This window comes from Dasypus novemcinctus, chromosome 3, assembly GCF_030445035.2.
Source record: "Dasypus novemcinctus isolate mDasNov1 chromosome 3, mDasNov1.1.hap2, whole genome shotgun sequence".
Lineage (NCBI taxonomy): Eukaryota > Metazoa > Chordata > Mammalia > Cingulata > Dasypodidae > Dasypus > Dasypus novemcinctus.
The window spans coordinates 176,286,261-176,313,100 of NC_080675.1; the positions used below are offsets into that span (position 1 = coordinate 176,286,261).

The 26,840-nt window shown below is 50.7% G+C and overlaps 1 protein-coding gene across 1 annotated transcript in view; it reads right to left on the reverse strand.

Annotated features, from left to right (window-relative positions):
- ABHD17C (abhydrolase domain containing 17C, depalmitoylase) overlaps window positions 1–23,001 on the reverse strand; it is a 52,004-nt gene extending 29,003 nt beyond the window's left edge. Inside the window, exon 1 of the mRNA XM_058294756.2 lies at window positions 22,401–23,001. Within this exon, the coding sequence (XP_058150739.1) occupies window positions 22,401–22,963 (563 nt within the window). The 5' untranslated portion in view covers window positions 22,964–23,001. The remainder of the gene's footprint in view (window positions 1–22,400) is intronic.
- Window positions 23,002–26,840: the final 3,839 nt, after the last annotated feature.

The following is a 26,840-nucleotide window of genomic DNA, read 5'->3' on the forward strand; positions in this document are numbered from 1 at the left end:
TCTGGCCCTCGCACCCGCCTCCTCCAAAGTCAACTGCTCAGAAGCACCTGCGGTGTAGTGGGGCAGGCCAGGCTCAGGGGCCGGGGAGGCGGAGCCCGGACCCGCTGGCCACTTGCCGCACAGGGCCACGGGCGGGGCGCTCTCGGTTCCCACCTGCGAGGGCTCAGGGCTCGGGGATTGAACGAGGGAAACGAAAGGGTCTCCCGCAAGCCTTGGCCATAGTGAGGGGTCCACAAATGCCACCCCCTTAACACTCCACTGCCCTGAGGTAAAACGATGCCAGGTCCTTGTCTTTTATCATTTAAACACATTCAGAATGTAACAGGTAGAATACTTCCTAATGCTTTACCCTTAAAATCATCTTAACTTAATTCTGCTGGAGGCCGGAGCACTGACGAGGACAGGCCACTCTGATGGTGACTGAGAAGAGCCAGGTCACCTCACCGGTGGAGAACAGCTGCTTCTGTGGCTGTTGGATTAGGAGGGACGGGGGCCATAACCACAAAGGAGCAGCAGCAACTCTTGTTCCGTGTGCCCCAGGGAACCTTGAGCAATTTGCCTTTTTTTTGCATTTCACCTGTACATAAACAGTGTGTCCATAACCGTGCAAATAGTTGTGTTTGCCTAGTACTCATGAAGCGTCTTGAGAACCACTTGTGTGCACTGGCTGTGTCTGGGCAGCTCTGGAACACTGACCGGAGGGAGTTTAGGAATCTCCGATGCTCGCCGTGGGGAACCCCCCATGGACAGGGCTGGCTCAACAAGACAGAATGAGCACACGGCCTAGTGACACAGCCTGGTCAGCTCCTTTACTGTTAGCAAGGAGTCAAACGAGAGGGGCGCCAGCAGTTACAAAAGCACAGGAGAGTCTCACGTTCGGAAAGGCCGCGGGCCGGGCAACTCGGGGTGTCCCCCCCACGGGTTGCAGGTGACCAGCGGACCCTGGAGCCTTACCACGGGGTGGCCGTGGTCACTGACACGCGTAACAACCGCGTGAAAACCATTGCTTTATGAAACTTTTATATACAACATGCTTTTGGCTCAAGTGACTGGGCACCTCTCTCCCATGTAGGAGGTCCCATGTTGGGTTCCCAGAGCCTCGTAAAGAAGATGGTTAAGACAGCGAGCTGATGCAATGGGCTGGTGTGGTGAGCTGACACAATGAGATGGCACACAGAAGAGACACAACGAGGAAGCACAGTAAGGGACACAGCAAGCAGGGAGCGGATGTGGCTCAAGCACCTGGGAACCTCCTTCCCACATGTTACGTCCCAGGTTGGGTTCCCAGTGCCTCCTAAAAAGAAGATGAGCAGACACAGAGAGCAGACAGTGAGTGCAAACAATGAGGGAGAGGGGGAGAAATAAACACATCTTAAAAAATAAATAAGTCAAGTTCCTAAAAGTGGAAAAAAAGAGGCCATCTACCAAGGATCAAGAATCTGCCCAGCACCAGGCTCTGCATTTGCATAGCTAGAAATCCCAGAGTCTCACACGGTAACACCTTTGAGGTTCTCGGGGAAATGATCTTCAGCCCAGAAATAACAGTGGTCCAACCCCAGTGAGAAATGAAGGGGACACCCAGGTGAAAGGAAAAAGTAATCAGAAAATCTAGCAAAAGCAAAATGCACTGAAACATAAATACACACACACAAACAACAACAAAATAAACCCTCATGATTTAAATACAAAATAAACTAAATATATAGCAATTTTTAAGCCGTTGTTGGAGTATGCATTTGCACTGGTCCAGAAAAACCTAGAAACAATGACTTGTGAATAGCCTGAGTGGCCTGGAAGCCCTGAATTTCTTTCCGCAGCGAAGAAAATATTTTTCCAGCATATCACGTATGTTTGTTGACTTTAAACTTGTAGATTCAAATGCAAGAAACCTGAAGGGAAACTCAGCTGTGGTTACCAGAAAGGATGTGAATATTTACAACTTTGATACTGTAGTGTTAAAAGTTGTCTGATACAATTATATTTTTGAATGTGGTTAAAAGGGGAATTTTAAAAAGGTTGTATATGTTACTAGAATAAAAAAATTTTTAAGCCATACAACACAGACAGTGAACAATGAACGATAGATAACAGTACAATTATAAAAATGTTCTTTCACAAATTGTAATAAACATACCACCCTAATGCAAGGTGTTAATAATAGGGTGACATATGGGAACTCTATGTTTTATGCATGATTTTTCCGTAAACCTACAACTTCTCTAATAAAAAATGTTTTTTAAAAATCATCTGATAGAAAGTAGGAGTTGGGGATTGAGGAATGTGAAAGAGCTGAGCTACTGACTCAAGTGCACAGAACATGAAATAATGTTTAACTATTAGATATAACTCAAAATTACCAACCCAAGGGAAGAACTCAAAATAACTACCAAACACTGGAAACAGGAAGAGGAAATGAACAGCATTGAAGAAGAAAGAAAAATCCTCATGTTTCTCAGCAGGAAGTCAATAAACACTGTCTAAAGTTGCTCCCGGGTGCCGGGACCAAGGAGGAAGAGGGTGACTTGCTCTCCGTCATCATATTTTCCACGTGATTTGTTAATGCACACATGTATTATCTGAGCTAAAATGTCAAGTGTCTGTTAAGACAATATTCATCACTCTTGTGGTTTATAATTAAGTTTTCTCCCTGGCACCCTGGTGTATCTTGGTGTTTAACAATATATCTTACTGCATTTATCACTGCCTATTCATGCACACCCCAGTGGCACTCTTTCTTTAAAAAATGAATGGGGTTCCTCATAACGAGGAGAAGGCACACAGCATGGGCATTATTTAGTCTGATTCACAAAGTTATTCTCTCTCTCTCTCCTCTACCTGATTCTGCCCTTCACAAATCATCCGTGTCTCTTCAGCTGTAGCAAAACAGCAACCTTGTGTTGCAAGGATGCCGCAGCCCTCCAAGGCGCCAGATGCTAATTTGCAGTAATTACATTTAAGAATCTGATCTAAAAGTCAAGGCTGACTATTAAGAAGGTCAATGGCAAGGAGAGATTGATGGGCACACTATAGGGCTGAAAACTGCAAGAAGACACAAAACAGAGATGAATGCAAGAAAATCTTCAGAGTTGGTTTAGAAAAAACTAAACTACAAGTCAGACCTTATTTGACAACTGTTCATGTAAAAAAAAAAATACCCTGGCGGCGAGGGCACGACAACTGATAAAAAAAAGCTGTACACGCAGCGGACGTCTGATGGGCTGATGAGAAAGCGCCCAGGAGGGCATCTTCAACTCCAGCACGCCTACTTTCCAGCTCCCTGCAGAAAGATCTCTAAGCCCCCTGCCCCCTGCCCCCTGCCCCCTGCCGAGGTCCTCTGCATCACGAGAAGCTGCTGGTACAGCGAGGAGGCCCAGGCCAGCAGCAGCCTATCCGGCAGTCCAGAGGAGATCATCTGAGCATTTCATCACAACAGTTGAAAACTCTGCTCCCAGGGCCCCTGGGTTCCTCAGGAATCCTGGCAAAGAGCTGATAAGCCTTGCCAGTCCAAATCAACCAAAGCCTCACTGACCAAAAGGGTTCAGTAGCCAAGTAAGGATTTTAAAATACTGGTTAAACGCATTTTGCTCTAATTCTATAAGAAGAGGGGAAAATGGGAAAAATGGAAATACTAAAGTTAATGTTAAGAAGCACTAGTCTCATAAATTTATTTAAAAGAAGCAAAGTGGACTTGGCCCAATGGATAAGGCATCCGCCTACCACATGGGAGGTTCACGGTTCAAATCCCGAGACTCCTGACCCATGTGCAGCTGGCCCACGCACAGTGCTGATGTGCGCAAGGAGTGCCCTGCCACGCAGGGGTGTCCCCCGCGTAGGGGACCCCCACGTGCAAGGTGTGTGCCCTGTAAGGAGAGCCACCCAGCGTGAAAGAAAGCGCAGCCTGCCCAGGATGGCACCGCACACACAGAGAGCTGACACAACAAGATGACGCAACCAAAAGAGACTCAGATTCCCATGCCGCTGACAACAGAAGCGGACACAGAAGAACACACAGCGAATGGACACAGAGAGCAGACAACAGGGGTGGGGCGGGGAGGAAGGGGATAGAAATAAAATAAATCTTTAAAAAAAAATTAATAAAAAGTTGAGACAATGGTGGAAATTATTAGATATACCGAAGCTTCGATTTTTCGGCCTCCATCAAATTGCTCACCGGCCTCTGGCTGGTAGAGCAGATGATCAATTGCAAAGGGAAAAAGCACACTTCACAAACATGAAATAAATGCAGTTTTAAAGACTAAAATAATCAAGATATAATTAGGAAACTAATTTTTTAAATTGGCTCTCAATGAATGAACTCCTCCTTAAAATATACAAACTGTTCTGCTTGCTCCAATATTTGCTAGAATGCCTACGTATGAAAGTCAGGCTACCTGCCCATGCCATGATATGCACCAGAAAGTACTGGCGGGGAGGAAGAGGCACCGCCCCTGGTCAAACCACATGTGAAGACGACTGCAAACTTCAGGCACATCACAAGCATGGCCAATCCAGCACGCGTTCAGAGAGGAGGGCCAGCATGGCAAGGGACCCCGAAACGCCTCCGACAAAAAGGTCAAAAGAACTTGGGATATTTAGCCTACAAAAGAGATGATTAAGTAGGAGAGGAGTTTAATTCAGCTGACGTTAGTTAGGTGCTGTGGGGAATTCAGATGACAAGATGCCACCTTTGCCCTCACCAAATGTACATGATAACAGTTTTCAAACATCTGACAGGTCACAAAGCGGGATGACAACCAAGAATTAAGACCAAAGAAAGAAAATGAAAAGACTGCAGCTTAGCAGAAGAAAAACTGCTCTCCTCAGAAGTATGTGACAGTTGATATTCAGATTATAATTCACTTAGTCAACCAAAACATTTATTGAATCTCAACCTACATGTAATATCAAGTGTTAAAAACTGCTTTTTGACCTTGAATAAAAGGGGGAAATGGAAAGGACAAATGAGTTTATATGGCTATGAGTCTCCAAAAAAGAGTCGAGAGGTTTTTGGAAGGGTTGCACTTACGCACACCTCAGCAGAGTCTCAGAGACAACCAAGGTAGGTACAACCCCAGGTGCTGGTTCTTCTGAGGGCTACAGAGACCCACAGGTTCTATGGTCTTGGCAGATGGCTCTGGAGTTCAGGGCCTTGTCAGTGGGCCCTACTTTGGAATTTGTGTTCCTGAGTGTGATGGAGCTGGACTCAGATGTGACCTTTCTACACATGCCTCTTCTGTCACTTTTACTGGACCTGTGGTTGGCACTGGGGTTGGTGTATATTCAGGGGACCTGAATCTCTGGACTGTCCATGTGACAGCCAGGCCCTGAGCCTCAGCAGACTTGCAACTCCTACACTCTGGTTCATTGGACTTACCCCAGCCAGCTAACAGGGAGGTGAAAAAGGTCAGCCACCACACCAGGGAGCCAAGAGTGCCTACAACTGCAAGCAGGAGAATCACATCCATCATCCATGTGGACTCTAAGCCCCTCCCGATATAGAGGTGGAGTGAACTTAACCATCCCAGGGTCCACAGGATGGAGGAATAGAGTATGGATTAGAGTGGACTTACTGGTATTCTACTATGGAACTATTGTGACTAGTAATGGAAGAAAAATAGCATCGATGTGGAGAAGTGGCCACAGTAGCAGCTGAGGGGAGGGAGAGGGAAGAAAAGACGTGATGGGGGGCATTTTCAGGACTTGGAGTTGTCCTGAGTGGTACTGCAGGGACAGATACTGGACATTGTATGTCCTTCCATGGCCCACTGGGTGGCCTGGGGGAGAGTGTAAACTACAATGTAAACAACTAACCATGTGGTCCAGCAGTGCTCCAAAATGTATTCACCAGATGCAATGAATGTCCCACGAGGATGAGAGGTTGTTGATGTGGGAGGAGTGGGGTGAGGGGGGTGGGGGTATATGGAGAGCTCTTATATTTTTTGAATGTAACATAACAAAAAAAAAGAAGGTAAGTGTCTGGCACATAGGAAAAACTCAATAACTGCTAAATTTGCTATTGTTATCATCATAATCATTATTTATATATGAGCTGGTTTATTCAAGTAACTCATATAATTGAATTATAAGCTCCACAGAATATAAGAATAATTTACTGTCATTTTCTAGAGATCACAACATAGTGAAGTGAACAGGAACACAGCAGGATATGAAAGTACATCAAGAACCTCAGGGGAACGGGGGTAGCTCAGTGGCTGAGCACCTGCTTCCCATGCACGAAGTCCTGGTACCTCCAAAAAAAAAAGAACCTAAGATTAGTGGTCAATAATATTTCACACTTGACAGTAGAAATACTTTTTAAAGGAATAAAGAAATTCATGAATCAAGTATGTTAGACTAAATGAATGGACCTTATCCTCCTCACTCCCCTGCCAATGGGAAACTGAAATGTAAGGCTGCCAAATAAAACATTTGTAAAGACTCCTTTAACAACAAAAAGCAGGAGGGGCAAAAATCTCGGGCCTGTGCAAATATCGGGCTTCCTGAAAACGCCACTGGCCCTATTTTTCTTATTTTACTGTAGATGAATGAAAGTACCTTCTTTCACCAGGGACTGGTATTTGGGACCCACGGGATTACTTCAGCTCTGATGTCCCTTAGTACCATCATCTGGTTGTTGACTGCAATGCCTTCCCCAGCAACAGAAATGCTCAAACCCTAAAACCCAGTGATGTCTATAATGCACTTTACAGGACACATCACAGTTAACTAGAGAAATAATCACGCCCCTTCGCAGCCTGGGCTGTAATTCAAGCCCACTTAACTTCAATGGGTCGGGGAAAGAGGGGAGGGGTTTAACCGGTTTTCCTTTCTAATGGGTCTTGCTTCAGGGACCCAGTCTGCCAAGAAACCTGGACACCTGCTGAGACCCCACGCCAGAGCCCTCTTGTTTTCGGGTTATTCCAGCTTTTTAAAATAGGTTATTATGGCTTTTCAAACCCAACTGCAGGAACGATAATAAGCAGAGGTATGAGAACTAAACCTCAAATACACTAAAGAAATTTAAAAGGTCAAATGCGGGAAGGGCAGGTTGCCAGCCAATTTAGATGCAGCCCCGCTGTTGACAAACAAGAGACAGCAAACTAAAAAGTAAAGCCTAATGGCAACAAATTAAGAGAGGCAGCTGATAGGCTGGAAAAACTGAAAGGTCAAAAGAAATACGGTCAAGTCCCACATTCACTACTTATCAACCACATGGCCTGGGGTAAATCATTTACTTTTCTTCAACTCCTTTTTGCTAATTTATCTGTCCTACCTTTCTCCCAGGACTAATCTTAGGAACAAAGAGGTAGTGTATGTGAAGGCCCCCTGAAGATTACAAAAACACTTTAGAAATACTGTGGGTTGCTATTTTTCAAATCTACACCAATATAAATTTACTCATTTCTTCCCCTCCTTCCTTCGGTTTTTTAAATTTACTTCACCAAACTTACATATGAGTACTTTGCAGATTTCCTCTTCCTAACAGCCCTACTATATACCGCTATCAGCACCCCCTTTGACAGAAGAGGAAACTGAGGCACAGAGAGATTAAACAGTGGAGACAGGATTCACCCAGGCAGGCTCTGTGTCCATGTGCCACGCTGCTCACCTGAAGCTCCTGAGGATGGTTTACTAATCCTTAGCTATCTTCACCTTCTCAGAATCCCCAACAAAACAAATAGGAAAGTCAGAATCACCCGAAAGGAACCCCAAGCGGCCACCAACAGAAAAGAAACCGTTTCTTTCTTCCTTTCAATGATTTCCACAGGTTCGGGGACACTTTACAGCTTCAGGGCGCTGTTCATTCAACAAAAATATAGAATTCCATGGGGGGAAGTCTCCCCCAGGGTGTTCAAAGCCAGCTTCTAAAATGCCAGTTGAAGAGCTTTGTTTTGTTTTGTTTTTCAGTACAGAGAAGATCTAGTAACAATGAAATAAACTGCACTGAGCTAGGAGCCCAACTCCTGATACACATCAGGCACTCAAATATTTGTTGAAGGATTGAAATTTCTAAAAATCTTAGTTTCTTATCATGCTCAGACACTGTAACTCTTACAAAAGAAATCCCAAAATAATATTTACCAGGAACACTGGTGCCCAGCCTTTTAACAGGCATCCTTTCTCACAAAAAGGAAAGCATGTCCTCCTGACGTGTGTGTGTGTCCGCGTTGTGTATTTTAAAATTAGATGTAATCTCTACATAAAATCTATGGCTATTTAAAACAAAAAATAAGCATTGGGAAATAATAAATAATAAGCAATAAGCAGAAATGTAAGTTCTGACTTTTTTCTTTCTGCACCCCAAAATACAGTCGTAAGCATCTTACAGAATGCTTACAGCCCCCCGCACCCCCCACGCCTTCAGAGACGCCGGATGTAGAGAACACGGCCTGATTTTAGAAGCTGGGCTCCAGTGTCAGGCTGCCTGGGTTCAAATCCTGGCTCACCTCAGTTTCCAAATCTGGAAAATGGAGAGCACCAGAGCCCGTGCCTCCCCGAGTCGTGGCAATGATTAAAACTACGTGACGCATGAACTGTGCTTGACCCAAAGCAGAACTAGCACCTAATGCAAGCCTACTTTACAAACCGAGTACCGGAGGCTCACTGGACATTATCACTATTCAGGCCACACAGGGGTCCACCTCAGTGGTGGATCAGAAGCCGCCTCCCCTGGCTCCAGCCCAGTGCTCTTTTCACTGCCCCCTACAAATTCAAGATCAACGGGCTGGATCCCTGGAGTTACCAATCTATCCACCTTCACAACACTGGTTGTGGCACAACACGTGGCCATTCAATGGCACAACACTTGGTCATTGAAAAAAATGGCCACGACCCCGGTGTCTATCCTTTGAAAACCATTTGCTATTCACTCTATTTAACACATCCCTTGCATCTATTCTCACACTGCGCTCCCTACCCCCAGCAAAGGTGGGCCTGCGTGAACCACGGCATGCCGTGGCAGGCTCCGCTCTGCGGCTCGCGCATCACCAGGACTGAGCACCCATAGAGCGCCCGTACTCAGAGCCCGAAGGTCTTGTTGGGAACCTGGACAGCTAAGATTTGTGTGTTTCGGTGCATGCACATTTTCCTTCTCTTCCCTTCCTCTTCCCTCCCCTTATCCTTTCTTCCTTTCTTTTCCTCCCTCCCTCCCTTCCTTTCTGTAGGAAAGTAGTAATGAAACTGCAGGGTGAGTGTGGGTAGATTACCAATGATGCAAGAATGGCAGAATGTTGATGACTGTCGGAGGTGGGGGATGAGGACATAGGGTTCGTTGCCATATTTAATCTGTATGATTTGCATAAAATTTGAATTTTTCCAAAATTAAAGTTTTGTTTTTTTTTTAATAAACAGAAACAACATGGCAAGGAAGAACAGAGACCTCGCTGGTCCTCGGTTGAAGGTCTACGTGTCAAGGCCCCGAGAAGATGCAGCCCACAGACGGGCGGCTGTGAACCTGCAGAAGGGAGGCGTTCCTGGAATCCGGCATTCTTTCCGTTGTCAGCTGACCTGGAAGGAGAGCTGGATTCCTCCACAACCACCAGCACAGCTTCTCAGGAGCTCGACAAGCATGAGCATGAGATGCTGATATCGCCTGAGCACTGAGAGGCCAGGCACGCCGCGGGGCCGGAGAGGCATCCCCTGCTCCCGAGCCCTCGTCTCAGCCTCGTGGAGCCCCTGCAGTCGGGGGCCATCCCTCCTAAGGAAGCATCCTCCGGCCTCCAACGGAAGGCCGGGCCACCACAGGCTCTCCGCTCCTGGCTCCTGACCGCCCCTTCAGCCTCCCCTGGTCTGAGTGGAGGTTCACCCGATGCCCCCATTCCCAGACCCGAAGGAGAGGAAGACCCCAAATCTTGAGCCGGACGAGAAAGGGCCCTCAACCCAAGCACGTTCCTTGAAGCGACAGTCGGGGTCCTTCTAGGTCAGGGCCGCTGTGCCAGGCCCTGGGGGAGACCGAGGAGAAGCAGAGGCTGCCCTGAAGAGCATCAAGTACAGTCACAGCCAGGGAAGCGGATGTGGCTCAGTGGATAGAGCATCCGCCTACCATATGGAGGGTCCAGGGTTCAAACCCCAGCCTCCTTGACCCGTGTGGAGCTGGCCCATGCGCAGTGCTGATGCGCGCAAGGAGTGCCCTGCCACACAGGGGTGTCCCTGCATAGGGGAGCCCCACGCACAGGAGTGCGCTCCATAAGGAGAGCCGCCCAGCGCGAAGAAAGCGCAGCCCGCCCAGGAGTGGCGCTGCACACACGGAGAGCTGATGCAGCAAGAAGACAAAACAAAAACGGGACACAGACTCCCAGTGCCACCGAGAATGCAAGCGGACACAGAAGAATACACAGCGAATGGACACAGAGAGCAGAAAACGGGGGGGGGGGGGGGGGGGCAGGGCGGGATAAGTAAAAATAAAATAAATCTTTAAAAAAAGAAAAATACAGTCACAACCAACCAAAAGGCGAGGCTATAACAACTAGGTCAGGGACACGGGGGCCGAGAAAGGCGGGTGCCCAAGCATTGCCGGCCAAGCCTCGGAGGGGAGACGCTCGAGGGGGCTCGGGCGGTTCACCGGACAGCTGGAGAAGGCACTCCAGGTGAAGAGCACCGAAGGAGCCAGGGCACTGCTTGCTCCTTCCTAAAAGACACGGCAGCCTTTCCTTGTAAGCAGCACTTTCAGAAAGCAGCCGGTGGGGAAAACCTCTCCTAAAAGATTTCGATGACAGATGGTTTGGGTGCTAATTCATTAACTTTTGCCAGTGGATGCAAAGACGAAAGGAGAACTCAAAGATTACTGAAGAAGGGATGGGAGAAGATCCAGAGGCTGCTCAAAGGCCCTCAGAAACTCTAGATCCATTCGTAGTTCTTAGAGGAAACCCAGGGAAGCAGCAGGCAGGGGGGATCAGGCTGATTAAAGCTCACCTTCGCAGCACTTAACCCTGCAAGAATGAGTTAGCAGGGTTGCCAGTATGAGCCCGCGGGAGCCTGCGGGCAGCGGGGCTAGGCAGGGCCCTCCACAGTGGCCTGAGCTGGGCTGCCTCCCGGCTCGCCCCTGGGCCTCTGAAGAGAGCCCAGACATCTGGGGGCGTCAGCAACAGTTCCCAGCCTCAGGGAGGACCCACGAGCCGCGAGCCAAGCGGGCAGACCAGGTGCTGACCGGGCCTCTCCTGGCTAGACACCGGCCACGCTCGAGAGCCGTGCAGGCCACAGGGCAGCTCTGGCCAGTGTGGGGGCAGCAGCGGGATGATCCCTGGCAAAATTGCCCATTCTCCCAAGTTGGTTTTTGCTGTCATAGCTTTCCATCCCTCCATTATCCTCTAGCCTGGATCTCACTGCTGAACACCAGGATCGTATCTGCACCGCCACGGGATGTCTGCTGCGTACCTCGAACTCAGCAAACCCCGAGCAAGACTCCTGGTCTACCCCCAAAACCGAGCCACTCGGTTAACGCCAACGTCAGCCGTGCCGTTGCTCAAGCCGGGAAATCCAGCGTCACCCTGGACTTTTCTCCACGCGGTGCATCCGCAAATACCGTGGCCTCTACTTTCAAAATGCAGCCAAAATCTCAGCATGTCTCGCCACCTCTGCTGTCCCCCGCTCTGGCCCAAGCCACCATCACCTCCCACTTAAAACACTTCAAGCAAATCCTAACCGGTCTCCCTCCTGCTTTTCCTCTCCCCCCACCCCATTTATCATGGACACAACAGCCCGTGGTCCTTCTAACCCCAAGTCAGAACACAGTCGCTGCTCCACCCAAAGCTAGGTTCCCCTTGAGGCAATGGAGGGAGGGCGCAGACATAAATAAATAAACCTCTAAAAACAAAACCAAACAACTGGGGAGCAGATGTAGCTCAGGGGATAAGCACCTGCTTCCCATGGCCAAGGTCTTGGATTCGATCCCTTACCTCCTAAAAACAAAACAAACAAACAATTCTATTGGGGAGCAGATGCAGCTCAATGGCTGAGTGCCTGCTTCCCATGTACAAGGTCCCGGGTTCAATTCCCAGTATCTCCTAAAAGACAAAACAAAAGAAAAAATAACCCTGTATAGTTGCATATAATATGTATTTATAAAATTATATTTATATTTACTGCAAAATAAATTGTGAAAATTCCTGTTCTGCTATCATATAATCAAACACAGAATTTAAACAGATGAAAGAACTACTCGTTGCACAATGACCATCATCACTCCAGGTAACAGGGACCCTCAGAACAGTCTAAAGAGGGGGCGATAGTGTCCACCACGAGCCACAGTGTGGGGTCCTCCAGCTGCCCCCCTCAGGCACCCAACACGTGCCAGGGTGCCTTTCATCATGGACCACCCACCCTGCAGACCAGGCCGCTCTCTCAGGGGTGTGTGAGTAGGGGGTCCAGATCTCAGTCCCCCCAAGCAATTCTCACTCACACTGAAGTTCGTGAATTCTGCTACCATCCATTCCTTCTTTCATTTACTCACCAAGTATTCAGTGAGCCAGGCACTGTTCCAGCTACTGGGAAGGAAGTAATGAAGAAAGCAGGCAGAGCAGATTTCACCCAGCAGCAGGTACTGGACAGAACATTATGGAGAAGAAGGTGGGACAAGGAGAGCTGGCCGTGCAGGGACTCAAGATCCAGGGCGGGAGGAGCCTGGATAGGTGGGGGAGGGGGCTGCAGGGACGGAGCTGCAGGTGGGCCCACCAGGATGGATCAAGAGCTGTGTTTACAGCACACGGAGTCAGGCGCAGCCGGGTAGGGGGTGCTGCCCGGAGTGGCTGGAACCCTTGGACCGGACACCCTGATTAAGCCTCAGGAATGGAGACAGGACCCGGGGGCTCTCTGTAGTTACGTGACAGCTGAAACCATCCTAATCCCCCGTCTTTAGTGGTATTTCTTAATATATGTTCTTAATTGATTGTTCTGGCATAATCTTGAAGTTCTGGGTAGGAAAAAGTAATTTATTCCAAGCAAATAGATGATGGCAGTTTCATTTCTTAACCTGACTTATTTTAACCAGTGTTATATAACGTACAATAAAATGATCTAAAAAAGTGATTAGCGTGTGAATCTTCCTTTCCTAACTACATTAAAATTAAAACGGTACAAATTTCACAAGTAACTGACAACAGAGATAGTTAAACATCGCTGCAAGCCAAAATAGAGAATCTGAAATATCCCTGAGTTATCTGTGACACTGGGGACAAATCCAATTGTTTACCTTAAGCCAACACACAAAAATCTTCTTCTGGCGCCACAGACTTCCTCAGTCGATACGCCCGTCACGGCACACGGTTTAGTTACGTGCGCGGCAATCACTAAAACCAGTTCTGGGTAAGTTGGGGTTCTCGTCTGATCACCAACCATAACAACAGAAGCGTTAGCTAGCAGAGTCATACTTAACACCTGGAAACTGACTCCATGTGCATATATTCTGAACATAGGCTTGCTTTCCTTTTTTTTTTCCCCCAAAACTGCCCAGATTTCATGGCAACCACTTAAAAACATAAACGAAAGGAACCAGCGAGTAATCAGCATGGGGTTCTTGGTGATTATTAAGAAGCGCTCCGTGAACACGTCATCTTCTGCGGGGCTCGTCTCTGATCCCGCACGTCCTGGATACGCGGTGGGGAAGTATCAGCCTGAGCCTTCGATGCGAACGACCTAGACTCCTTCTAGCTTCACCGTGGCCCTGGCCCTCTGGACGCTCTGGAGTACAAGGCTAATGTGGAAGGTGACACGGAGCCTGGAGAACAGACCCGAGCTACGCGCCTCCTGGAGGGTGCCTATTTCAAAAGGAAGCGTGACGCTCAGGTCCCGGCCAGCTTCGGGGAAGGGACTCCAACACCAGCTCCTGAGGGAAGTCCCGCGGTCCAAAGCAGCCTGGAAGTCCAGAGCTGGACACAAGGCGGGGTTTGGCCTTCTCGTCCCCTCCATCACGGACCCTGTGCCCAAACCAGTCTGGTTGCTGCCAGAAAACCCATGCCCGGCTCCACAGGGCGAAGCTGGAGACCGCGCAGCGGGGGGAGGAAGGAGAAGGGGGGTGTTGGACCACGGGCAGGGCCTCTTCTCCCCGAAGGTCTCCCCTGGGCCATCGCGATACGCCTTGGCAGACAGAGGGCCGCTGCATTCAAAACTAGCGCTGCCAACCTGGACATCCAGGGCCCTCCGACCACAACCAACAGGAGCCTCTTGCCCCTTGGCTGCAAGGAAAGAGGAAAGCACGTTTGTACTATTCCACTACAGCTTGCCCAGCCAGGCAGACAGAGAGCGGGACAAGAAGCCGCTCTTCAACATGCCCTTTTTTTTTTTTAAAGATTTGTTTTTATTTTATTTCTCTCGCCTTCCCCCGCCACTGCCTGCTCTCAGTGTCCATTCACTGTGTATACTGCGTTCGCTTGCATTATCCGGCGGAACTGGGAAACTGCGTCTCTTTTTTGTTGCGTTACCTTGCTGCATCTCTGTATGTGTGGTGCCACTCCTGCGCTGGCTGCACCTTTTTCACGCGGAGCAACTCTCCTTGCACATGGGGCACCCCTACACAGGGGCACCCCTGGGTGACACGGCACTCCTTGGGCCTGGTGGCACTGCGCGTGGGCCAGCTCATCACATGGGCCAGGAGGCCCTGGGGATCGAACTCTGGACCCTCCATATGGTAGGCTGACGCTCTATCCGTCGAGCCACGTCTGCCTCCCTAACATTCATTTTGATGTAAGCATTGGACTTCAGCATGATCTCAGCATTTGGTTATTTTAGCTCGGATAACTTTATTAATAAGCCTAAATAAAAGCAGCTCCCCTGGACTCAGATGTGATCTTTGTCCACAAGTCTCTCCTGTTACTTTTACCAGAACTGTAGTTGGTGCTGGGGTTTAATATATACCCAGGGGACCTGAATCTCTGGACTGACCATGTGATAGCCAGGCCCCGAGCCTCAACAGACTTCAGCTCCTACACTCTAGTTCATGGGACTCACCCCACTCAGCTAACAGGGAGGTGAAGAAGGTCAACCACCACACCAGGGAGCCAAGAGTGCCTACAGCGGAAAGCAGGAGGATTGCATCCAGTATTCATGTGGAATCTAAGCCCCTTCTTGATATAGATGTTGAGTGGACACAACCACTCTAAGGTCCACAGGATGGAGGAATAGAGTATGGATTAGAGTGGACTTACTGATATTCTATTCATGAACTATTGTGATTAGTAATTGAAGAAAATTACTGAACTTCATGAACTGTTGTGATTAGTAATTGAAGAAAATGTACCAGTGGCCATGGTGGCTGATGGGGGTAGGGAGTGGGAGGAAGAGATGAGATGTGGGGGTGTTTTCAGGACTTGGAGTTGTCCTAGGTGGTGCTGCAGGGACAGTTACTGGACACTGTATGTCCTCCCATGGCCCACTGGGTGGACTGTGGGAGAGCGTGGGCTATGGTGTGGACCATTGACCATGAGGTGCAGCGATGCTCAGAGATGTATTCACCAAGTGCAATGAATGTCTCATGATGATGGAGGAGGTTGTTGTTACGGGGGGAGGAGTGGGGTGAGGGTGTGGGGAGAATACGGGGACCTCATATTTTTTTAATGTAACATTAAAAAAATAAATTTAAAAAAATTTTTTAAAAAAAGCAGCTCCCATTTGGCATGCCCGTCCTTTGTCCAAGGGACTGTGCTAAGCACCTGTTACCTGTTACCTGTTACTGTTATTTATTATTTAAGGGAGACTCACAAAGGTTAGGGTAGGGGCAGGTCGTAACCCTGGATCTGTATGCCTTCAAAATCTGTGCTTGGCCTCCCCCTCCCCAAAAAAATGGAAAAAAGTGAAGAACTGCAGCGAACAGTCCTGTCCAGGTGCCCTTGAGACAACCTTGCTTGTGTGACTCAGGCACAAGAGCCAGAAGCCAGTGACAGCTGCAAACCCTTGAAATGAAGAACTAAATCATCAACCCCTCCAAGCCTGGACCTTCCGCCCATTCACGCCCAAGTCCAGCCCTCCGCCCCCTTCACTCCACGCCCCGCCTGCTCTCCCACGCCCCGCGGGCTGTTCAGAATGATGTCCCGTCACAGAATCACTTGTCACAAGGGCCCCCCTTCCCCACGGGGGTGGGGTAGGGCAGGAGAAAGGAGGGGCAGCAAGCGGGAGAGACAGACCTACTTTCCACAGACTCTTGCTTAGAGAGCAGCCCAAGCACGTGGTCGCCCGCAGGCAGCGACCTCGGCGCTCTACTGACCTGGTTTAAGAAATTAATTACGGTCCGCTCTTTAGCGCAGAGTGGCCGCTGCGTCACCAAAAGGGGCTGCGTGGGGAGAGGGGATGAGTCCACACCACCCGGCTCAGCTAGAGGGGGGACGAGAGGCTGCTCCCGGGGCCAGTGGCAGGGCCCGCGCCCTGGCCATGCCCGGCACGTTCCCTCTGGCCTCGGGCCCCTCCTCTGGGGTCTGCGCCCTCCCTCGGCCCGCCCCAGGGGTACAACTGAGCCAACCAAGAATGCGCACCGGGTATCACGGGCGGCTGCTGCTCCAGCACAGGGAAGTGGGGGGGAGGTGAGGAGAGGTGCAGGGGCCGGGATAAGGGGAAGAGCAGTGGACAGGTGCGCAGTGAGGAGCCGGGAGGAGCCAAGCCATGCCGGGCGAGGCAGCGGGAGTGCGAGCTGCCAAGGACCTCCTGCCTCCCGAGGTGTCCCCTTTAGTTCCTCTTCTAGTGGGTTCCTGGCCGCCAAAGAGCTTTGACTAAAACCATCTCTACAAACGTGCCATTCTCTTCACCTCTCAATTATCACTGTGGCTGATCTTTAATTGTACACTAGCTTCTGGAAGCTTCTAGGCCGGTGTATCTCAAATCTGGCTGCATACACATACGCATATAGGTATGCCCAGGTATATACACCTACGCGATGTCTATTTGTACACATATAATAAAAATGCACATATACAGATATGCACACACATTTAAAAAAATCCATCTAGGAAATTCTAAAGTGCAGCCAGGGTTGAGATCCAGTGAACCACACGGAATCCGCTGAGTTTCCGAGGGAGGTCAAGGGAAGCAAATTCAGGGACATTCAATGCTTTTCCCGAAAATCACAAAGCAGCTTCGGAAGTCACGTAGTTGAATCCTCTCCTTTTGAGACAGCAGAGTGTGAAACCCAGAAGTGAGAAATGCCCTGTTCAAGGTAACAGTGAATTGCCGGAAAGCTGGAATTAGAACTAATTTCCCTAGTCCAAAAGTGGTATGCTCACCCAACTTATAAAGCCAATCTCTTACACAAATTAAAGAAACCTGTTATTTAAAGCAATCCTACAAAATAAAAAAATCACTGTTAGCCAGGTAACTATCTCCTAAGTGTATCTGTGCCGAGAGCTGAAGTGCTGGACAGGTTTCTTCAAGTGGAACAGATTTTTAGTTTCAACACTGGCTTAAGCCAAACCCAATAAAAAAAGGTAACTGTGCTACCCAAAATGAAGGCTGCAATCCTAAAGCCAGATTTTGGGATCATATGTGGGATTATGACAATTGAAGAGAGGAGAGAAGTTACTAAATTTGGGAAGAGGGTCAGGAGTGGAAACAGGGACAGCCTTATAGGAAGCGAGGGAGCTTTAAGTGACCTTCGGAAAGGATGATTTAAATGCCCTCTGAAGGCAAACAAATGCCTTTCTACCATGTGCCACTGCACAATTAGTGTTTTAAGACTGACTTTTGCTTAAGACTGAGTCTGCAAGGGGACCCTAAGTCAAAACAAACATGGTTAGAAGGGGAAGCACATCGAGGAGTTACTGCACGTTAGCACAGGAAACACAAGGTAGTCCGTCACTTTGCAAATAGATCACTGGAAGAAAGGAGGACCCGAAAGAGAAACACAGACAAGGAGGTATTGATGGGCTTGGGTATGAGAGCTCAATTCCTGCTGCTGCTGCTGGAGAGAAAACCTGCCTGATAGCAGGTGAGGGAAGCCTGAAGAGCCACATAATGAAAAAGAGCACGTGAATGGCAAGGAGCGTACCCCAAAGAGAAGGCTCTGAGCAGAACCCCCAAAACTCACTCTACTAGAGTGTCAATAGGCCTGTCCTTGAGAAGAGTCCCCTTCTTCCCAGCAGGCTGTTCTCACACTGGCTGCCGTGAACTGCAGGTCGATACACCCTTTCCTTCCCCCAACATCACCAGGCCTTCACTTCGTGTCAAACGGTAGTCCTAACGTGGTCTGCCCATGTTGTCCCTGAACAGTCAGCTCAGGTGGCTATCAGGCATTCTTCCCATAAGAGTGCTGTGGCTTTCCCTCCGAGAACGCCCAGAACAAAGCAGCTAAGTCATTAAGTTCAACAGGCCCAGCAGAGTGACTCTTCCTCTTCCCAGGAGGCACCGGGAGCGCAGTTACGTGTAAACACCACTCACAGCCCGGCAGGGGCTCGTCCGGGAGCCCACCGCCTGGGCACCACAGCCTGTGCCTGGCGGACGGAGCGTTCCAACGACAGACCCCATGGATCTCAGAAAGAAAAGTGAAAACAGTGAAGCATGATTACGTGTTCGAGATGCCTCCAAACTCTATGCCATCCTCCCACAGTAAAAAGAAATGGTTGGGGATTAACGGGCCTCAGGGGGAGCCTGGCGGAGAGCCTGGCACAGCACAGCGCCGGGGAACACTGGTTAATGCTCAATGGTTCGTTGGTTGGTTGAATGAATGAAAAAATGAACCAGCAAGTCCTCCGTAATTTGCCTTTTGCACCTAGGCAGCGAAAGTCTCTTACTTACCTTCCTCTCTGTATGTGCCTTCTCCAACTGTGCCAATGATTCTCAGCCTATGTGACCAAATGCCTCTCCTCGGAGGTCTTGGGCACCAGCAATGACAGAATGTGAATCACAAATGCCCCCCTCTCCTGCCACTCCAGGTTAAAATGCTTCATCTAAAATACCCTGCCTACCCTACCTCATTCTTCAGGGGCTGTGCTGGCTTCAAATCAGCTTAATTCATGAACTCCCACATCCCAGTCCCACTTCTGCACAGCCTAAAGGAGCTGGGGTCCAAGGACTCCCCTGCAAGGATATCTGCACCGCTTCCACCTTAACCATCCGGTGGCCTTTCGTGTGGATTATTCACCACTTCACTCCCCAGCTCGAGTTACAACAATGGGCTCCAACAAGGCTACCTTGATTTTCAGTGTCCTTCCCACGAACATTTCAAAGTGATTCCAATGCATTTCCCAAATGGCTTATATTCACACCTGACTTATAAAGTCTGTCAGTAACTCAGATGCATGCACAGCCCACAGCACTGCTCATGCTGGGGCTCTCAATTCATCTCTCCCATTTTCCAACACCAGCTTCTGCCACGCCAGGGCCACTCTTTCTGACTGCTTCAAGCCCTACCTCTTCTATAACTTTTTCAGTCATTTTTCCCAAATGCTTAGAAAAATCACCTATTGACCACCTTCCTGGCTTCCAAATCTGCTTCTTCCCCAAACCCTTTTCCTATCCTAGATTACCTGCCCGCCTTATTACTCATCGCTGGGGGAGGGGCTACTGCCCTTCCCAATGCATGCGCTGCCTGCACATGTGGTAGGATTTACGTCTGAAGCCTTCCCCCAAGGCTGGGTGCACAGAAGCTGGTGCACACCGGTGGTAATGGGTGATGGACCAAGAGCAACACAAAGGAAAGGCTTCTTATCACCCTTCCCTTCAACCAGACACTCCAACGTCCCAGGAGTACCAGCACAGCGGACACCAAGTGAACCAGGCCTCAAGAGGCAGCTTAGCCCTTTTCAAATACAGTGCCTCCAGGCATACTGAACTCTGGAGGTCACGTAAGAGCCAACTTAGGAAAAAACCGAATTTATCCTACGTATGTATGGGGGCACCCATTATGTGTAGTTCATTAAACAAGTATTCACCAAGTGCTTTCACTTTCCGGCATTCTGCCAGCTGTTGGGAACATGTAAGTCCCTGCCCTCAAGGAACTTCCAGTTTCGCGGGGATATGGCTAAAATACCAGGCCACGGCAACACAACAGGACACGCGCAAGCACGGGGGCTGAGACAGGGCACACCAGGGGCTGCTAACCCGCCAGGTTCTAGGCAGGGCAGTGTTCTGGGGGGGAAGAGCAAACCAGGCTAGACGGGGAGGGTGAAGGACCGTTCCAGCCCTTTGAGGGGAACGATCTAGCTGTGGGGACAGAAATGCCACAGGACCCACGGGATATCAGTTACCCAGGAGAACGGAAAAGAGAACGATCCCCCAAGAAGACATGGGGGCAGGGAGAGGAGGGCGGGGGGCCGACCCGGGCTGAGAAGCACAGGGGCATGCGGTAGAAGGCAGTTCTGCTGTGGCTGTGACCTAAACAGGCCAGAAACGGGGAGAGGAAGGCGCACCTGCCAGGCCGGGGCAGAGCCATGCCACGCACTGGGGAGGAAGGCCAGTGCAGGACCATGTGGCTCCCGCCAGAGCAGGACAACCGAGGCACACAAATGCACCTCCTGAGAAATGGGATAAGTGAGACTCCATGTTGTAGGCAAGTACTAAAGCAGTAGCCAAGAGGCGCACTGCTGAGGTCCCGGGCAGTTCTCTCCCAGGCCTCTGTCAGAGAGCGACGTGGCCAGAGCGGCGCCGTAAGCGGTGCACAGCCAGCGCTCTTTCTATCTTTAAGTGCACTGCCCATGGAGGAAAGCTGGTTTTGTGAAATGCATTTCATTTCCATAGACATACACGTGTATGTGTGTGGGCTGGGTCAAGGTGTAAAGTGTATGTCTGTATACTGGGGTCTATGTGAAAAAAATGTGGAAAGCACAGGCCAAAAGCTTTCTTCAAATTCAAAGATTCTCATTCGGTCTTTAGATTCTCATCTATTTTTATAGATGAATAAATCAATAGGAACATGAGTTCTGGCGTAAAATTAAATAAATCCCGGACAACAGTTAGAGAAACCATCTCATCATTCAAAATTTTACATTTCCAAAACAGTGTAATTAAACTAAATGTGACAAGTCTCCAGGAAATAGCTACGCCTCACCTATGTTATAACAGACACACCTACATATCCAGGGCAAAAGGTTAGCCTCATCTTTGAAAGGCTTTTGCTTTAATGCTGCCACCCACACAGAGTCAGCATTCTATGGAAATTTTTATGTAAGCTAGCTCAAAGTAGGATTTTACTGTTTTGCTTCTAAAAGCTCTAATGCCCACCTTTATTTTTAATACTCTCACTAACAACAAAATTCTGGCAGTCTATTGGCTGTAGGTGATGCGTACTTTTGCAACCTTTTCCTGGAACAGGTGGCTTTTAACTACTTGTGGATTCTGACTCAGGAGATCTGCATATGATGCATCTTCACCCGCCTTAACCATTTCCAAAAGGCCACAAATCCAAATGAGGACATGCCCTTCCCGGTGGCAGGAGACTGTCAACAAGGAAGGTGTATCAGATGCTGAGAACTTCCCTGTTGGACAAGCATTTTCACAGACAACCACGGGGGGATTTAGGAGTTCGAGCACGGATGCGAGTGGGGACAGAATTGCGAATGCGGGGCCAAGGTGGCACCTTTCCCGTGAAAACCACGCAAGTGCCACGGGGACAGCACTGCCCGCTGAACTCATCCTGTGCTCGCATCTTGAAGCCATCAAGCTTCCCGAGAGACATGATCTCAGGTATTTGCAGCATCACTGCCACAAAGTAGGTGGAAATGTCACAGATGTCAAAAGCTGGAGCACACACAGGTGACGTGGCTTGCCCGCTTACCAGACTTCAGTCTAAGTTGAGAAGAAAACTCAAATGGCTTGTTTTGCTGCATCTAACCCCTAAACCATGCCCCCAGGTCTGCACCTGGCCCGCACAGGGCCCTCAAAAAATACTCTCCAGGCCTTTTGAGAATGTGAATTCGAGGTCAACAGACCCCCTCCCCAAATCCTAAAACATACACCTGGGCTGCCCCACTGAGGCTCCGTGGGAGGGGTCAGGCCCACAGCCCTCGGCTAACTTCCTGCCCACAGGGTGCCAGCTCCTCTGCCCGGTCTGCCAACACATGGTCCCTCTCGAGCACTTTCCGATCAGAGTCTTTGGGGGGGGAGGGGTGTCCCTCCGTCTCACCCTCATGTCACAAGGAAGGAAAAGGAGGTCTGGAGGCTCGTGCTTGGCCCAAGGTCACGCCAGCATGTGCTGCACACTCAACGCGGCCCAAGTTCATCCCGGAGCACACCCGCGTGCCAATCGCGGCGCCCAGGGCCACAAAAGACCCGGCCGATGGGGGCCCCCAGGCGTGCCCAAATCGGCCAAACCCTCCACCCGAGCTCTGCAGGCACCCAGTGGGGTTTGGGGAGGGGGGTGGAAGTGGGCGAAGGCCAGAGCTGGAGGAGAACAGCGAAGCCCCGGCGGGAGCCCGGAGGGGTGCCCGCCGTCCCCCCCTCCCCTCCCCTCAGGACCGCAGGCCGGGCCCGGCGACCCCCGGGCGGCTCACCGGGTGCGCAGCGCCTGCCACGCGGCGTCGATGTCGGCGTAGAGGTTCTTCTCGGAGGGCTTGCCCGAGCTCACGCCGTAGCCCGAGTAGTCGTAGGAGAAGATGTTGCAGTTGATGCGCGAGCCGAGACCGATGTAGAAGCTGCACATCTGGCCCAGGTCCACGGCGTTGCCGTGCGAGAAGAGCAGCGTGTAGCGGCTGGCGGGCGCGCAGCGCACGAACATGCAGCCCAGGCGGTTGTCGCGGGCCGTGCGCGAGAAGAAGACCTCGACGGCGTCCAGCTCGCGCTGCGAGTACTGCCAGTCGGCGCGCTCGCTCAGGTGCAGGCTGCACGCGCCGGGCCCCGCGCCCTCCTCGGGCGGCGGCGGCGGCTGGGCCGCGGCGGGGGCCGGGCCGGCGGGCGCGCCGGGGCCGCGCGGCTCGGGCGCCAGCACCGTGTAGGTGGGCTCGGGCGGCAGGAAGGCCAGCTTGGCGGCGATGCGGCTCGGGCAGGGCGGGCAGCAGAAGAGCCAGCACAGCTCGCCCAGCGAGAAGCCGTTCATCCTGGGGCCGGGCTCGGGCATCGGGCCGGCTCCCGCCGCCGCCCGCCCGCCTGCCTGGCTCCGGCTGCGCGGGAGGGCGGGCGGCCGCGCACACGGCGAGCGCGGGGCCGGCCCCGCGGCGGGAGGCGGGCGGGAGGCGGGGCCGGGCGGGCGGCGGCGGCCCCGCGGCCCGGGGGAGGCGCGGGCGCCGGGGGCCCGCGCGCGCGCCGCACACAAAGCCCGCGGCGGCGGCGGGCACGGCCGGCTGGCGCGCGCCGCCCCCTTCCCGCTCCCGCAGCCCCGCCGCCGCCGCTGCCGGGGGCCCGCGCGATCGGGCGCCCCTGCCGGGACGCGGCGGCGGGGGCCGGGCCCTGGGGCGGGGCTCCGCGCGCGGGGTGGGGCGGGGATGGCGCGGGCGGCCCGGGCCGCGGGGACGTGCGCGCCGGGCCCGGGGCGGGTCCCGGGGGAGCCGCGGCACCTTCCCGGGCTGCAGCCGCGCCCGAGGTCGGCGTGGGCCGAGACGCAGGCGCGCGGGGCTGCGGGCGCCCCCCTGGGGGGTCGTGGCGGGGCTACGGGCATCCCCCGCAGGGGACTGCGCCCTGCCTCCCCCAAACAGGGGTCCAGGTTTCCCGAACAGCTGGCGCTTCTTGGGAATCTACCGAGAGGAGGATGAATGAGTGAAAAAGAGTTGGAATGAACCCAAAATATTGGCTCTTGGTGTCTGTGGAGCTTTCTCACCTGCCTCTTCCTAAGTTCTCAGTCCCATCAGGGGTCCTCGCGCGGGCTGCAGATCACCGGCGTGGCCCTGGTGCCCCTTACGTTTTCAGGGACATGGTGACCTTCGCATGCCCGTGTCTACGACAGCCAGCAGTCATCCTGCATTTAGCAATATACCTTGTTGACCTTCTAGTGCAGTCGTTTCTGATCCCCCCTTTCAGTGGATTTTCTGATAGTCACTAGATATTCGTTACAGTCCTAGTTTCTTTGGAATTGTTGTTTTAGTTCCAGAATTTTTAAGTGTTCTTAATCATGAAAGATTTCTTATAATTATTTAAATCCTCTGTACTCTTGGCAGTCAGGTTTAAATGTTTTGGTTTTGTGTCTTCCAAATATAACTTTCAGTGCCTTGAAACGGTGCATGCTCTGGTGCCAATTACACAAAGCCTTCTATATTTCCTTTTCCCTTCCTGTTTTGGCAGCTGAGTTCTTCTTTAGGAATTGACAGGAGATACCCTTCCTGGACTGCCAAGCTGGGCAGCTAGAGACCCGGAAGCTGGCAGCATCGCCACTCTGGACTTGCTTTAACTCACACGTGTCCAGAGGAGAGTTTTACCTTCTGTTGTGCTCTCACAGCAGGAACACTTGCGCATACCTCATCCAAATGAATTTGCCCAGACTGATTGCCCTGACCTTCGGGACCTGATGTTTTTCGTTTTATTTTTGTTTTTGAGGTACTGGTCCCAGGGATTGAACCTGAGACCTTGTATATGCGAAGCCGGTGCTCAACCACCGAGCCACATTGCAACCCCGAGGTGGTTTTCCATTGGTTTGCTCATTGTTTGTTTTTAGGAGGCACTGGGAACCCACCCCTGGACCTCCCACGTGGTTGGGGCAGGCGCTCCCGGTTTTAAAAGGGCATTTCTTCACTGAAGTAATTTTTGATGTTTTTGAACTGTTCATACTTGTGTTACAGAAGACCTGGCCAAAAAAACCTGTGTACAGCAAATATTTGAAAACTCCGTTTTGAAGTTATTCACACCTAAACCCAGATTTTTCGCTTTAAGAGATTGGGTTTCTTTTCATGAAAGCTTTATAACTTGCAACATGTCCTGATACTTGGGTACTTTGTTTCTTGTAGTCAGCATGTATTTGTGTAACCTTTCTGAGCCTGGGCGCTCCTTATACTGGGCACTGGAAGCACAAAGGCTGAGCAAGTCAACTCTGGAACACCGACTCGTCCAATTAGGGCACTCGCCAGAGATTCAGAACAGTTTTTCATATGCCTTTAAAAAAAGCAAAGATCAACTCTCCATAACAGCTAAGGACACAGTCCTGAATTCCGGGGTAGTGGTGATACTTCTGTGGGGAGCCGTGGTGATAGCCAAGTGCATTGCTCCCTAATGCGCCCACGCAGAACCGGAACTCGAGCTGGGAAGTGAGAGGAAAGAATGGCCCATGCGGCCTTTAGTCGATCTTCCTCAAATACCACTCCTCTTACCCGCCTGGTGATAAGAGTTGAGGACGCCCAGTTCATGGCAAAGACAGGCTTTGTATTCCCGAAGGTCAGGTGGCATCATTGCTAGGAAAACTAAGAAACCGAGTATTTGTTTATATCCTGCCTCATTCCATAAAGGGTTTATAGAGGATGATTTTGCATTAAAAAAATAAATAAAACCAACTAAATAAATAGAAGCCTGGCTACAAAGAGGTGGGCTGAAGGAGCAATTACTCCCCTGGAAAACCTGTTGGTTCAGGTTTGGGTAAATATTAAACAGACCCTAATGTTGAGTGACATGGAGCGCAGCTTCTCACTCTCCCCTCGTGGCACGTGTACGTAACAGTAATGTCTGTGAGGCACACTGAGCTGAGCCGACGGGCTGCCTGCAGGCTCCAGCCTCCCCAGGGCTCAAGAGGCTAAATTCAACACACCTCTAACTTCCACCACACACAGCCAGTGTGCCGGGGACCTACTGGTTGGGAAACTTCAATGTCCAGCACGGAAAGGTTTGCCCTAAAAAAAGGTGGAGGTCAGGGATCACCAGCTATCCACCTGACCCTGAAAGAATTTCTTTGCAATTCTCACATTCCAGGGGTGGAAGGTCTACCTTTGAGTTGGGGTTAGCAAATGTGTTCCCAGGTACCTACCAGGAGTCGGTCACTGAATCCACCTCCCTCTAGCAAGCTCAGTTTGGTGTGCCACTCCATAAAACTAACCTTCTGAGCCCACCAGGACTGATTAACAAACCATGTTCCAAGGAGCTAAATGCACTGGTCTCTGGGATGCTCTTATATCATGCTGGCCCTTTGCACATTGAACTTTGTCTTCCGCCTGAGTGTGCTTGTGCTGCGTTGCTCAAGATTCCCTTAGTTTATAAAACTAAAACATGTCAGCAGAGTAGAGGATGTTGTATTTGGTATTGACTGGATGAGAAGGGTGTTTGTGGCCACAAACAATCTGCTTATGGAGATGGATGCTAAAAGAGAAATCTAAAGTGCCTTGCCCTGCGTGACTCTTTTTGGGAGGTAGGGGCAGGAAAAGCTGCCCAATGCTCTGTAAAGGCAGCGTTCGTGCCTCTTTCATCCACCACTGTGTGCCCCGTGCCTGGCAGAGAGATGTTTTTTGGTAACTACCAAAAGTGGGTGAATTAAAGAAATGGGTGAGTAATTTAGCGAGTGCTCAAGAACCCAAGCCTGTTCCCTGAGTGGGCAGTACTATTGTCATATAGACTGTGAGGAAGCTGCAAAGCCAAGGCTGGATCACGCTGGGTGGTCTAGCCTCTACCTGCCCTCTGGCTGAGAGCTTGCAGCCTTCCCTCCCCCCCTCTTGCTAACAGCTGAAATTTCCTTCTGGGTGACAATCCTCCCAGTTAAGATGCACAGTCTCCCAGCCTCCCTTAGTGTGAGGATGGCGATGTGACACGGTGCTTGAGAAAGTTGGGGGAACTTCTGGAAAGACTTACCAGGAAAACAATACAACTGAGCCTGTTCGCTTTGTTCCTGCTTGGGTTCCAGGCATTGTTATTGGAACTGTAGCAGCCTTCTTGCAACCATGAGGGTGAAATTCACTACTAGAGATAGTGGAGCAAAAAGCTAGAATCCAGATCCCTTATGGCAATGTGGAATAGCTTTCCCAGCTCTGGCCTGTCTTTGCACTTCTTTTTATGCTAGAAAAATAAATCCTTTTATGTCATCATAGTTA